The 14750-nt window shown below is 39.6% G+C and overlaps 1 protein-coding gene across 11 annotated transcripts in view; it reads left to right on the top strand.

Annotated features, from left to right (window-relative positions):
• Positions 1–14750, top strand: part of Mllt10 (MLLT10 histone lysine methyltransferase DOT1L cofactor) — a 154827-nt gene that overhangs the window by 15302 nt on the left and 124775 nt on the right. Inside the window, exons 2-3 of one of the 11 annotated variants that reach the window (XM_041630619.1) lie at positions 6342–6488; positions 6966–7016. The exons of 8 other annotated variants lie outside the window; for them this stretch is intronic. In XM_041630619.1, coding sequence (XP_041486553.1) covers positions 7011–7016 — 6 coding nt within the window. In that variant the 5' untranslated portion in view covers positions 6342–6488; positions 6966–7010. Of the gene's footprint in view, positions 1–6341; positions 6489–6965; positions 7017–14750 lie in introns of those variants that run through there. 2 more of the 11 variants (XM_041630624.1, XM_041630620.1) reach the window with 2 other exon arrangements.

Below are 14750 nucleotides of genomic sequence, written 5' to 3' on the forward strand. Positions count from 1 at the left end.
CTAATTTACATTTTAAAATACTTATTTTATTTTGTGTGTATGAGTGTTTTGCCTGCATGTATACCTGTATCTCATGTAATACCTGGTGTCTGAGGAAGTGGTGAGCCTCCATATGGCTGCTGGGAATTGAATCCCAGTCCTTTGCAAGAATAGCAAGTGCTCTTTAATCTTACCAAGCCAACTTTCTGTCCCATGTCTTTCAGCAGGACTGTGCTGAGAGAAGATACGCAGGCACTGTTATTTATCTATCAATTTTGGCACACACTACTGAGCATCTTTTAAAAAGTTATATTATTCTTTTATGTGTATAAATGTTTTGCCTGCATGTATGTCTTCACCATGTATGTGCCTGATGCCCACTGAGGTCAAAGGAGAGTGTTGATATTGTGAGTGGTGGGTATGGAACCCATGTGCTCTATAGAAACAAGAGGAACAAGTTCTTTTAACTGCCAAGCCAACTTCCTATTGAGTATTTTAAGTCTCATTTTTTTTTTTTGTTTTGTTTTTTGCTTCTGGTTTTTCAGAATAGTGTTTCTCTGTGTAATAGTCCTGGCTGTTCTGCCACTCGCTTCCTAGACCAGGCTGGCCTTGAACTCAGACCCACCTGCCTCGGTCTACTAAATGCTGGGATTAAAGGCCTGCCTAGGCCTCATCTCTTTTCTTTCCCTTTTTTCCTTTTCCCTTTTTCCTTTCCTTTTTTTCCCCTTCATTTTTTGTTTCTTTCTTTTTCTTTTTCTTTTTTTTTTTTTTAAATGAGGGAGAGAGTCTCACCGTGTAGCCCAGGCAGGTCTCTGTTCATGGACCTCTCAGATGCTGGGATTATAGGTGTGAGCCATCAATCCCAGTTTTCTTGTAACACTTTTTTTCTTTTAAATTTAAGATTACTTATTATGTATATAGTGTTCTGCTTGCCTATATGCCTGCAGGCCAGAAGAGGGCACCAGATCTCATTACAGATGGTTGTGAGCCACCATGTGGTTGCTGGGAATTGAACTCAGGACCTTTGGAAGAGCAGCCCGTGCTTTCTTAACCTCAGAGCCATCTTTCCAGCTCACACTTTTTTCCTTAATCAAAGAGAAAATGTGAGACATAATAGAAATTTGTCCAGCTTGAAACTTGGGTACTTCAAAAATTGGTGATCTTAAATATGCTGTTCTATGCATTAGATTATGCATTCATTGTATGTGTGGTGTGTGAGATAGATGAGAGATAGATTTGAAGAGAGATTATATGCATGATAGTCTCATGCGTATAAACAGATTTGAAGAGAGATTATATGCATGATAGTCTCATGCGTATAAACAGATTTGAAGAGAGATTATATGCATGATAGTCTCATGCGTATAAACAGATTTGAAGAGAGAATATATGCATGATAGTCTCATGCATATAAGCATATGTTCTCTTATTTAGCTCTTTCGTAGCCCATGCCCAGAAATGTTAATACAGACACATTTGTTTGTATTGACTGCCTTAAACTTGACATTACTTTAGAATAGAAGTCAAGTGAAATAGTGTTTGTGTGATAAGGTTGAAGGTGTACTGTCATTTATTAGAACAGTACTTTCATGGGTGGATTGTCCCATAGATTTTATTTTACTAATATTTACCATTGTTCAAGTCCCATAATTATTATTTTATTCCCTTTACCTTGAAAATTAGGATGGGAAAATTTGTAAAAGTGAATTTGACACTTTTAAATTAGTCAAATTAGTTTATCCTTGGTCTCTATCTTTTGTTTGGAGCCAGCTTCTTGACATGTGGTTTTAACTGGCTTTGAACTCATGATCCTTCCATTTAACATTGAGAATGCTGGGATTATGGACCTCTGACTCTCAGCAGTCCTTAGTTGCCTATAGTTCTTTGTGTGGGTTGAGGCCTTATAGGCTACCCCTCCCTCTCCACTTTGGCATGTCTGTTGCTGTTCTTGTTGAGCTCATGGTTAGGCAGTCATTGTAGTGAAGCTTTAGGGGAGTAGCTTTTGACATTACTAGGAAACAAGAGTCTCATAGTGAACTCCCTGATTCTCTGGACCTTACAATCTCTGCTGTTCTTCCACAATGTTCCCCTAAGCCTTAGGAACTGAAGTGTTTGTAGATGTAGCCTTTGTAGCTGGGCTCCACAGCTATGCATTTTGGTTGTTGTTTTATGTGGTGGTCCCTGTTGCAAATGTCTTTTTTTAAAGATTCATTTATTCTTAGGGGCTGGAGAGATGGCTCAGCAGTTAGGACTTAGGTTCAATTAATTCCCAGCATCCACATGGCAACTCTTGTAGTCCATGGGCACTGCATGTATGTGGTGCACATACACACAAAAGTAGGGAGAACACTCATACACATAATAAAACTTATTCTTAAATTTTTTATTTTATGTGCATTGGTGTTTTGTTTGCATGTACATCTATGTGAGGGTGTTAGAACCCCTGGAACTGAAGTTACAGGTGGTTGCAAGCTGCTGTGTGGGTGCTAGAAACAGAAACTGAGTCCTTTGCAAGCAGCCTACACTGTTTAGCCTCTGAGCCTTTGCTCTCCAGCTCGTTTTTTTTTTTTTAATCTCGATTCTATGTATGAGATAAATTTTAGTCCAGTACGTTTTCTTTTTGGATTATCCTTTTGGTATTAAATTTAATAGCTTTATTTTTTATTTAAGGCTAGACCCTAGCAATATCCCTGGTTTTTTTTTTTTTTAAAAGAAATGATGGTTTACATTTAAATCTGTGATCTTTCTCTCTTTTTTTTCAGTTTTTTGAAACAGGGTTTCTCCATAGCTTTTGGTGCCTGTCCTAGAACTAGCTCTTTTAGACCAGGCTGGCCTCGAACTCACAGAGATCTGCCTGCCTCTGCCTCCTGAGTACTGGGATTAAAGGCTTGCACCAACACTGCCTAGCCCAAATCTGTGATCTATTTTATGTTAACTTTTTTCTTCTTCTGAGACAGGCTTTCTCTGTGTAGTCCTGGTTGTCCTGTAGAACTCTGTAGACCAGGGTGGCCTCAAATTCAGGGATCCCCTATCCGCCTCCTGTGTGATGCATTAAAGACATGTGCTACCTTGCCTTGCTCTTTTAAGTTAATTTTTATAGTCCATGGGTGTCTGGTACATCATTTGAAACAGCTGTCGTTCCCTTTTTCTGCCTGTGCACTCTTCATACTTTACAGCTTAATCCCTTAGCCTTGTGTATTCTTGCAGATAACCTAACACTGAGTTCCAGCCCTTGATTTCTGAGCCTCTACCTCCAAGGTGCTAGGATAAACACCATGCTGAACTTTTTTTTTTTTTCCTTACTTTTTGAGACAAAATCTTTGCATCCCCCCCCCCCCCCTTTTTTTTCTTGGTTTTTCGAGACAGGGTTTCTCAGTGGTTTTGGAGCCTGTCCTGGAACTTAGCTCTTGTAGACCAGGCTGGTCTCGAACTCACAGAGACCCGCCTGCCTCTGCCTCCCAAGTGCTGGGATAAGTATGTAGCCTTTGCTGTCCTAGAAGGAACTCTCTGTGTAGGTCAATCCTGCCTCCGCCTCCAGAAATCTGGGATTAAAGGTGTGCCTAGTCAAACTGAAACCTTTAAAATACATACATTAAATGCTATACATTTCCCATTCAGCTATGGGATAAGTCCCTTGAAAGTTTTGCCTATTTTCTCATTTGAATTTTAGTTTTAATTTTGTGATAATGTGACCTTTTTTACATTAAGGATTTTATGTTTCTGGTCTTGTATGATTTATCATGTTTTATGATTTTCCTTTTTGTTTGTTTGTTTTTGTTTGTTTTAAAACATGATTTCTCTGTGTATGTAGCAGTTCTGACTGTCCTGGAACTCAGAACCAGGCTGGCCTTCAATTCACTGAGATTCACCTGCCTTTGTTTCCCCGAGTGCTGAGATTAAAGTATGCAGTTTTTTTGAGACAGGGTTTCCTCTGTGTAATCCCGACTGTTCTGGAATTCGATCTGTAGACTAAGAGCTTGATCTGACTTTGGGAGATCACTCTGCCTCTGCCTCCTGGGATTAAAGGTGTGCACCACCATACCTGGTTGTTTTACCTTTCTTGATTTTGGTAGTTGATGTTTACTAGGGTGCCTTTTTATGTATAATTAAATATTTTTAGTTTTAATTACTTGTATGTATATATATGTGTTTGTGTATTTGCTGTATGCATACAGGTGGCTAAAGGACATTGGGTTCTTCAGAGGTAGGGTTAATGTGCCTGAACTGTGGTGTTTGGGTGCTAGGACTGGAGCCTGGGCACTCTCCAGTTCCTCTGTCTAGTGTTTTAAAAAACCTCTTTGCCATGGAGCCTTTTCTGGCCTGGAACCTGCCACATAAACCAAACTGTCCTCAAATTTACAGTGGCTTTCCTGATTTTGCCTACTCTGTGCTAGCTTTATAGATGTGAGCCAGTATGCCTGGGGATACTTGAGTAATTTCCCCTCCTCCCCATAGGGTCTGTGTCTTCAATTGGTCTTATGTTTATAATATTAACCAGATAAAAAAGGTTTACTATTCTATTTGTTTTTGTAACTCTGATTATAAATACATTTGTGTGTGTGTGTGTGTGTGTGTGTGTGTGTGTGTCATTGTAAAGCTAATTGAAGTTCACCTTTTGAAGTTCTTTCCCCTTTGTCTCACCCAGGTTACTGAAAGTTACTTGGGGATCTGGGGAGATGGCTCAGCTGCTAAGTACGTGTTGCATAAGCATAAGGATCTGGGTTTGGATTCCCAACACTCACATAAAAAGCCAAGAATGGTGGTACCAGCACAGAAGGGCAGAGTTAGGAATCTTTGTGATTTTCTAGTCACATGGTCCAGCCAGTTGGGGAGCTCCAGGTTCAGTGAGAGACCATGTCTAGAAAAATAAAATGGAGGGTCATAGAGCAACATCTGATGCCAGCTTCTGGTTTATATGTTTACATGCATAGGTGTGTCCACCCTACACACATTTACAAACACATGCATATATCGCATCATGTACAATAAGCAAACATTGCTTGGTTTTATGTGCTGTGAGTCAGTTTTTCCAGTTAAACCTTGTGATTCTCATGTTGATAATTTCATATTACTAATTTTTTTTGAAACAGGTAGTCAGGCTCATCCTGAATTCCTGGTCCTTCCCATTCAAGTGCTGGGATTATAGGCAGGTTGTAATATGGCTCAAATTTTAAGTATTTTTTCCCCCACTCTGTTTTTTCAAGACAGGGTTTCTCTGTGTAACAGCCCTGGCTGTCCTGGAACTCTTTAGACCAGGCTGGCTGTGAACTCAGAGATCCACCTGCCTCTGTCTCCTGAGTGCTGGGATTAAAGGAGTGTGCCATCACTGCCTGGAAAATTTTTAAATCTTTTATGTTATTACTTGCTTGCTTCCTCTAGCTTTCTGCTTATTTAGTCATTATAGCTGTTTTTTTTCTTTTTTTTAACTACCTTTTTTATATTTATTATTTATTATGTATACAATATTCTGTGTGTATGTCTGCAGGCCAGAAGAGGGCACCAGATCTCATTACAGATGGTTGTGAGCCACCATGTGGTTGCTGGGAATTGAACTCAGGACCTTTGGAAGAGCAGGCAATGCTCTTAACCCCTGACCCCCCTGTTTTTTTTCTTTTTTTAAAAAAGATTTATTTATTATGTATAGTGTTCTGCATGCATGTATGTCTGCATGCCAGAAGAGGGCACTAGATCTCATTATACATGGCTGTGAGCCAAAATGTGGTTGCTGGAACTTGAATTCAGGACCTTTGGAAGAGCAAGCAGTGGCTCTTAACCTCTGAGCCACCTCTCCCATCCCCTTATAACTGTTTTAAAGGGCTTCTCTGGTAGTTTTCTGCATTTTATTACTGGTTTGATTAATTCTTATTTCACTACAGGGTAGCATGTCTTGCTTTTGTTTTGGTCTTATAAATTTTTCCTTGTGTTTTTTTTTGTGTGTATGTATGTGTGTGTGTATGTGTGTGTGTGTATGTGTGTGTGCGCGCCTCTTTGGCCTGTTCAAGGGTGTTTGGATGTACATGCCATGGTGAGTGTGTGGAGGTAAGGGGACTACTTCCATGTTTGGGGTTAGTTCTGTCCTCCTCCCATGGGTTCCAGGTGTTAAACTCAGTTAATCAGGGTTGTCCTGCAAACACTTAAAATACCGAGCCATCTTTCCAGTCCTCACCTGTTTTCCTTAGCCCTCTGATGTGATGTTCTGACTTTTGGGATATTGTATTAGTTACTTTGTGTAATGCTGGACCTAGTTCCCTCTGACTCTTCTGGCTTCGGATAGGCCTTACATGTAAGAGTTGTTTTGGTATTCAACTAAAAGTTCTAGAATGAGCCTTTGTAGATTTCTTCATTTCTCTCTCTCTCTCCAGCTCTCTACTCATTGCTGGTCTCCTTTGTGAGCTCTAGCCACCTTGGCTTCCTTGGACTCCCAGCTCCGTTTCCTCAACTTGGGGAGACCACAGGCCCTGTCTGGGTTCCTCCTCCCTGTTCCTCGGCCTGAAAACTCTCCCAAGGCAGTAAGCTGGGCACTTTGTGGCTTGTGTCATATGTTTCTTGTCTCCTAGGTATCATTGTCTTGTTCCTTGTCTAGTATCTTCAGTGCTATTATTTTACTCATTTTGTTAGGTTTTTATTATTTCATGTAAAAAAGCTAAATTGAGTTCCTTTTGTTCACTGCATCTTGATTGGAAATCATGTCATTGTGATACTTTGGGTGTCATTGTGAGAAGTTGATATTGAGCATGTTGTGGTTTGTGTGTTGACCTAAGTTCTAAGTCTGCTCAGATCTTTAGCTTCTTTAATTTCTCTATCCAGTTTGATTTGCATAGGTTTTTATGTGTCGGAGATACCGGTCTTTATTAGAGAAATGTTTTATATATTATATATACTTCTTCAAATCTGTATGCTTTCACTTATTTATTTTCTTAATTGTACCCGTAAGCAAAAATATTTAAATCTGATGAAGTCTAATTTGTCAGTGTTTTCTTTTATAGTTGTTGCTTACTGTGAGCTAAGACACTTTGCCTAACCCCGAAGTCATGAAGGTAATTTCCTTTAAATTTTTTGTTTTTGCTAATTTATATTTAGGTCTGTGACACATTTCACATTTTTTTGTAGGTTTTCAGTTTTTGTACATGGCTATGCAGTTACTTTTGTCTGAAACCTTTCTTCACTGCATCACTTTTGTAGAACATGTTGTATAAGTGGGCGCTCTTTCGGAACTTTGCCTTCTTCAGTTGGTCTGTTCATCTAGCCTTATTTTTATCATGCTGTTCCAAATATTTGTAACTTATTCTTTTTTGTTTTAAAGATAGGGTTTCTTAGTGTAACCCTGACTGCTCTGTACAACAGGCTAACCTTGGACTTAGATCTGCCTGCCTCTGCCTCCCAAGTGCTGGGATTCTAAGCTTTTTAGTATAAAGTTTGAAGTTAAAATTGCAAGACTTTTAATCTTTTTATTTTTAAGAGTGCACAATCTAAATTCACACTGTATAAATATTAGCTTTTCTATTTCCTCCAAAACATCAAATGAGATGATACTTGGTTTGACTCTGTAGATAAGTGTTAGAATTGACATACGGAGTTTTGAATCCTTGTATCTATATCTGTATGTATGTATATATGTATGTATGTATGTATCTTGGACATGCCCACCTAGAATTACAGTTATGCATACGTCACCCCATTTTTCTTTTTCCTTTTAAAATATACCTGTGGACCAGTCTGGCCTTGAACTCATGAGAGATCTGTTTGCCTTTGCTTCCTGCTCAACTCTATTTTCCTTTTGATTTTCTTATATTGTGTATATATGTGTGTGTGGAGGTCAGAACACAATTTGTGGGAGTCTTTTTGTTCCTTTCACTCTGTGGGTCTTGGGGACCAGACTCAGGTTATTAGATTTGTCAGCAAACAACTTTACCTGTTCAGTCTTTTCACAGCCTTGGCCCTATTTTTAAAAATCTTTTTATGTGGTGGTTTTAAAACTTAGTCTGTGTTTGTTTTTTTGAGACAGGATTTCCTCTGTGTAATAGTCCTGGCTGTCCTGGAACTCAGTCTGTAGTCCAAGCTTGCCTCAAACTCAGAAATCTGCCTGTTCTCTGCTTCCCAAGCTCCTGGTATAAAGGTGTGTGCTTTCGCTGCTGCCGCCACTACCACCACCCCACTGCCACCTGACTCATTTTAAAGGTAACCCAAGCTGGCCTTGAATTTTCAGTCCAAAGTGCTAGGATTAATGGCTACATTTTTCCATTCATTTTGAGTGTTGAGTTACTGATGTATCTATACATCACTATTGCCTAGCTAAAGTGGCACTATTCTAAATATTTTTAGAATTGATTTTTATTTTTAATTTTTGGAGACGTAGTCTTCCTTTGTATCCCTGGCTGGACTGAAACTCACATAGAATAGGCTGGCCTCAAACTCGAGAGCTTTGTTTCTCTGCCTCCTAAGTGCTGGGATTAAAGACTTGTGGCACCATGCCCAGCATATTGGCTTTTTTTTTTTTAAAGATTTATTTATCTGCCTATTTATTTACTATTCATTTATTGTGTGTGCAGTGTTCTGCCTTCATGTATGCTTGTACAACAGATGCTTGCATCTCATTACAGACGGTTGTGAGCCACCATGTGGTTGCTGGGAATTGAACACAGTGCTCTTAACCTCTGAGCCACCTCTCCAATCCCATTGTTAACTTTTTATTAATGATCTTTATCATATTGTTTTCAGATATAAGTTTTTATTATTTAAAATGTATGAACAAATAAGGACATAAACTGCCATTGAAAAGATCTTTACATTTACCAGTCACTTGAAGAAGGGAGAGGTAGGCCATGTCACAATGTCACCTTCAGTGGTGCTGGGGGTTGGTCATGTGGCAGAGGGGGAAAAGGGAAACCTGAAGGAATGAATGAGTTGGTCTATACTTGTTTCTGGGGTGCCTTAAGTTGGGGGAATACAATGGCCTAGACTTAGGTAGGTTAAGAAGGTTAAGGTATGGGCTCTTGGTTTACACATGAAAGCTCATACTATCTCAGGAATTAGCTAGCTCTGGCAAGGACAGTCTCTTCAGAATAAGTATTAAAAATATTACAGGTGCTGGTGCTTAGCATTTGTAAAAGTTTGGATTTGACCTCTAGTACTGTGAAAACAAAAATCAAACCAAAAATGAAAAACATAGTTGGGTGTAAAGTAATTATTTGAGACTGGAGGACTGTAATGAGTTATCTGAGAATTTGTATTGTAAATGGATGTTGAGTTTTTCTTAAACTGCTTATATTGAGATGATGTATTTAAAATACTTGAATTTGATAAACATTTTAAAATGTTGTACAAATCTTGTATTCATGGGATATAGTACTTGTTTCTAATCTCTGTTATGGTGTAGGATTCAAATCGTTAATATTAGATCTTTTCACATTTATGTACATCAGGATTTTTACAATTTTTGTAGTAATTTGCTAGATAGTGATGTTATTGGCTTTGTTTTATTATTGTTTGAATTTTGTCCTTTTGGGACAGAGTGTAATATAGCTCAGGCTGACCTGGATCTACTTTTTTATTTTTTAAGATTTGTTTTTTGTATGTGTATGTTTATCTGCATGTATGTCTGTGTACCACTTGTGTGCTAGGTGCCTGCAGAGTTATAGATGGTTGTTGATCGTCAAGCGCAGGGAATTTAACTTTGGTCCTCTAGAAGTACAGCAGTTCTATTAAGTTCAGGGCCATCTCTTCAGTTCTGTCCCTCTCTATTCCCCCAATTAATAATGCTCCTGTTCTCTCAAGTTCTAGGAGTACAGGGATTTATCACCAGATTATTGGTTATTGGTGGAGTCTCTCCTCCGTCCCTCCCTCCCTCCCTCCCTCCCTCCCTCCCGTTTGTTTGAGACTGGTTTTTCTGTGTAATCCTGACTCTTCTGGAACTTGCTCTGTAGACCAGGCTGGCCTTGAACTCACAGAGACCCTTCTGTTTCCCGGTACTGGAAATGAAGGCATTTGCCCCTGCATTTGGTTGTTTATTTTGAATTTTGAGATAAGATTTTACTGTGGAGTTCTAGCTGGTGTAGAACTTGCTATGAATACCAAACTGGCTTTGGACTTGTGATAATCTTTCTGTATGTCTCCCAAGTGGTGGGATAATAGGTTTGTAACATCATATCCTTTTTATGCCTAAAAAAAGGGTTTGCAATTATTAACAAATGATCAATCCACGTTGCTTTTAAGACTTCCTTGCCTGATTATCTTTTTTGTTCCATCCTTCCACTTTGTTATTCTTTTTCTTTGAACTTATAAAAAGACCATTTATTTGTTTGTTTGCTTGCTTATCTGTGAGTGTGTAAGTCGAAGAGCAACTGTGGTAGTTGGTTCTCTCCATTGTGTGGATTCTGAGGATAGCAAGCACCTTTACCCTCCTAGCCGTCTTGCTAGCTCTAGTTTGTTCTTTCACCCTTTCTTTTAGGTGGGATCCTATATCATAAATTTTATGTATTTCTAGTGTATCAACAAATATAATAAATGATTTAATTTCATTGTTGTCTTGAGAAGGTAGATGGTAGTACATGCCTGTAATGTACTCTGAAGGCAGAGACAGGGAAATTGCTCTAAGTTTCAGGCCAGCTTGGTCTAGATAGTAGGCAGGTTCTGAGCTAGCCAGAGCTGCATTATGAGACTCTGTCTTAAAACAATTTCATTTTAAATACATCTTACTTTATTAATTTATTTATAAGGTCTTTGGTGAGTGTATCATGTTCATCTAAAAAGTACATGTTTTATACTACCGCTGAAATTATCTATGTCTTTGTGTATGTATGGAAGCCAGAGATTAACATTGTGTGTATTTCTCAGTAGCTTTCCACCTTGCTTTTTAAGATAGAGTCCCTCACTAAACTTTCTTTTTGCTAGCCAACTTGGTTGGGTAACATATCCCAGGGATCCTTTTATCTCAGCTTTTTCAGTGTTGGGAATTACAGGTGAGAGCCTTCCCCTCCCCCCCAAGACAGGGTTTTGTGTGTAACAGCCCTGGCCTGTTCTGGAACTTACTCTGTAGATCAGGCTGGCCTCAAACTCAGAGAGATCTGTCTGCCTCTGCCTCCCAATTGTTGGGATTAAAGGAGTGTGCCACCACCACCTGGCCTTGAGCCATTTTTTAAAAAAATGTAATTTAGGCTTATAATTAACTTAAATTCATTTTAGAATTGCTTTTTTTTAAGAATGACTTTAATAATATACAATTAATATAAGAGTTCAAACATTTGAAGTATATAATTTCTGAATTTTTGTTCATTATTATGTGTGCATGTGTGTCTGAGCTGCCGAGACTTGATGCTAGGCGTCTTAAGAATTTTCCTTGATTTTTGAGTCTCACTATATAGCACTGAATGTCCTGGAACTCACTATGTAGACCCAGGCTGGCTTTGAATTCAGAGATTTGCCTCTTGAGTGTTGGTATTAAAGGTGTGAGCCACCCCACACACCCCATCTCTAGTGTCTACTAGTAATCTCCCAGGATCCCTTTCCCCAGGACTGGGATTCTAGGCTTGTGCTGTCGTGTCCAACTTGTTTGACATGGATACATGGAAGGCAAGCAATTTACTGAGAAATTCATCTCCCAACCTCATTTTTTTAAAAATTTTTTTTAGAATTTATTTAACTTATATGCATTGGTGTGAAGGTGTCTGGAACTGGAGTTACAGATAGTTGTGAGCTGCCATGTGGGTGCTGAAAATTGAACCAGGGTCCTCTGAGCCATCTGAGGACCCTGAGCCATCTCTCCAGCCCCTCATTTTTTCTTTTAATTACATCTGTCTGTCTTTCCGTCAATCTCTTATCTGTCCCTTACTTACCTGCCTGTCTACCTAGTCTGTCTGTTATTAATCCCAATAGTGAGAAAAAGACCACTACCACAGTTTAATGCCGGGTTTATGGGCTCTGGCCAGGTTCATGCCCAGATTCCTGGGAAATGGCCCAGAATCAATATGGCCAGGGCTTTAAGAAAACACATAATTCATTGCATTTTCCATCAGGTCCAATCCAGAACAATTATACATCCTGAAGTGTACCTCCAGCCTGTGAATCTCACACCTAAAAGCATGTGACTTGCTCTCTCCCATAACAGCCTCGAGAAACTTATCCTCCTTGTCCTTGGACAAGGTATTTTTGTTTCATGGATCAGGCATAGTAATTAAAACTTAAAATGTGTCTGTCTGTCTATCTAACTAGTGTACATATGTGTGTGGGTACGTACATGCCATAGTGTGCTTTCGGAGGTCAGGGTACAACTTGTGGGAGTCAATTTTCTTAATAGTGTGGGTCCCATGGTTTGGTTGATCCAGGTTATCAGATTTGGTGACAGGTAATAGGTTTTCTGTAACCTGATACTAGGTTTCTCCAGCCACGGTAAGCCAGATCAGTAAGCTGAACTGAACAAGTAGGTTCTCCATTCCCAGAGATCTAGATTAGAGAGGCTGCATGCCCAAACTAAAGCAGGGAGATCATATAGTTTGTAGGTGAGGGTTGTTGATGTGTCTGTCACAAGGTGGGTTTGTGCCCAAGTATGATCAAAAGCTGGAATATTTACGAGGGGGCTTGGGTTGCTGGTGGCCACAGGGAAAGAAGTTGCAACAGTTGCCAAGAATTCAGAACTGGGCTTTTTGCACCTTTTCTTTTTTGGAGATTCTTGGAGAGGGAGAGAGACAGAAATGGATGGGGCTTTCTAGATCATGCAGGGGTGAGCTAGAGGTTCCAACTGAACAAGAAGTACCTTTACTGCTGAGTAAATTTGTGGGCCCAGTTGGTTTAATATTATTGTTGTCATTGTTATTTGTATTTTTGTTTGTTTGCTTGTTTTTGGTTTTTTGAGATGATTTCTCTGTATATCTCTGGTTGTCTTGGAACTTGCTCTGTAGACCAGGCTGGCCTCAAAGTCAGATTGAACTGCCTCTGCCTCTGAGTGCTGGAATTATAAAGGCATGCACCACTATCGCCTGGCTGTTTGTATGTTTGTAATTGTGTCTTGCACACATGTTTTGGTGCTTCCATAACAAGCATGTGGAAATCAGAGGACAAGTTTGTGGAGTTCTGGTTTTTCATGTTTACATGGTTTCTGGAGATAGAACTCAGCTCACCGGGCTTCCTAAGGCATCTTCTTGCTAGCCTTTCCCACTCATTTTTACAAAGTATGTTTTTTGATGATGAATTCTTCTTGCTATTTTAATGTTAGTTGTTTCTGACACAAACTGTCTGGCAGAAAGTCGGGTGATTGTGGTGTATGCTTTTAATTCCAGCACTCAGGAGGCCGAGGCAGGTGGATTTCAGTGAGTTCCTGGCCAGTCTGCTCTACAAAGTGAGTTCCAGGACAGCAAGGGCTGTTACACAGAGAAATCCTACTTGAAAGATGAAAGAAAAGAAAAAAAAAATCTGACAGAAGGGGAAGGGTCAGGATTATTGGCTAACTAACTCATATATATATATATATATATACCTATACTATTTTATCCAGGCCTCCAGTAGCCCAGTAGTGTGGCTCCTTTGAAAATCCTTACCTGGCCAGGCGATGGTGGCGCACGCCTTTAATCCCAGCACTCGGGAGGCAGAGGCAGGCGGATCTCTGTGAGTTCGAGACCAGCCTGGTCTACAGAGCTAGTTCCAGGACAGGCTCCACAGCCACAGAGAAACCCTGTCTCGAAAAACCAAAAAAAAAAAAAAGAAAATCCTTACCTGCTTACCTGATAGATACTCCCATAAATGTGCTGAGTCTCCTGGGTGATTGGCCATTATATTTCTTCCCATATCAATTGGATATATAAATATATAATTCTGTGTTGACAGTGAAAAACTATTACATTTTTCTTTTCTTTCAGTACTTTGCCACATTTATATTTTAGATCTTTCTCTCTTTTCTGTTTTACTGTTGAGACAGGCTTTTGTTTCTTGCTGGCATAGAGTGTGTTTTGTAAAGTAGGCTGGCCTTGAATTGGTGACCATTTGTCCATTTGTCTTTGCCTTTTCAGCCTGGCACTTGAGCCTCCTTTTTTGTTATTGAGTTCTCTGAGCATCCATAAACCCTGCCCTTGCCCCACCCCTCCTCAACACATACACACTTCACTGTTTAGCCTTGGTTGTCCTGGAACTCGCTTTGTAAATCAGGCTGAATTTGAACTCACTGAGAACCTCCTGCCTCTGCCTCCTGAGTGCTGGGATTAAAAGTGTGCGCCACCATTGCCATTCGGTGGTTTTTTTTTTTGTCATGTTGTAGTTCTTGTCTTCCTCCTTTTGGTATTCTGCAGTGCTGGTTTTTACAGTGCTGAACAGTGAAACCCAGAGTTTTACACACACTAGGCAGGTTTTCTACAACTAAATTACATACCTAGCTTTGTTTTAAGTTTTGAGACAGGATCTCTATAGCAGAGGCTGGCCTTTAAATCCCTACAGTTGTGGCCGGCTTGAACTTGACTCATTCCTCCTCTGTACTACCAGGCCAGGCTTTATTGTTGGTTTTTTCTTTCTCTGAGCCTTATGAAAGGTAGGTATTCTTTCTACCATTAAGGTACACCTCTAGCCCCATTCAGTTATTTATAGCTTCTTTTCCTTTATTGATAGTTTCCATTTCATTTATTTCAGATACATTTTCATTCTATTTCATATGTATCTTATTTATTTAATTTAGAGTCTCATTATATATCCTCATGTGGCCTGGAACTCGACATGGAGAGCAGGTTGGCCTCAGATGCACAGAGATTTTGAGATCTGCCTGCTTCATATATATATATTTTAAAACTCTTCTG

The sequence above is a fragment of the Microtus oregoni genome, unplaced genomic scaffold (assembly GCF_018167655.1).
Source record: "Microtus oregoni isolate MIOR12 unplaced genomic scaffold, Mior012 000035F_ref0000213, whole genome shotgun sequence".
Taxonomy (NCBI): Eukaryota; Metazoa; Chordata; class Mammalia; order Rodentia; family Cricetidae; genus Microtus; species Microtus oregoni.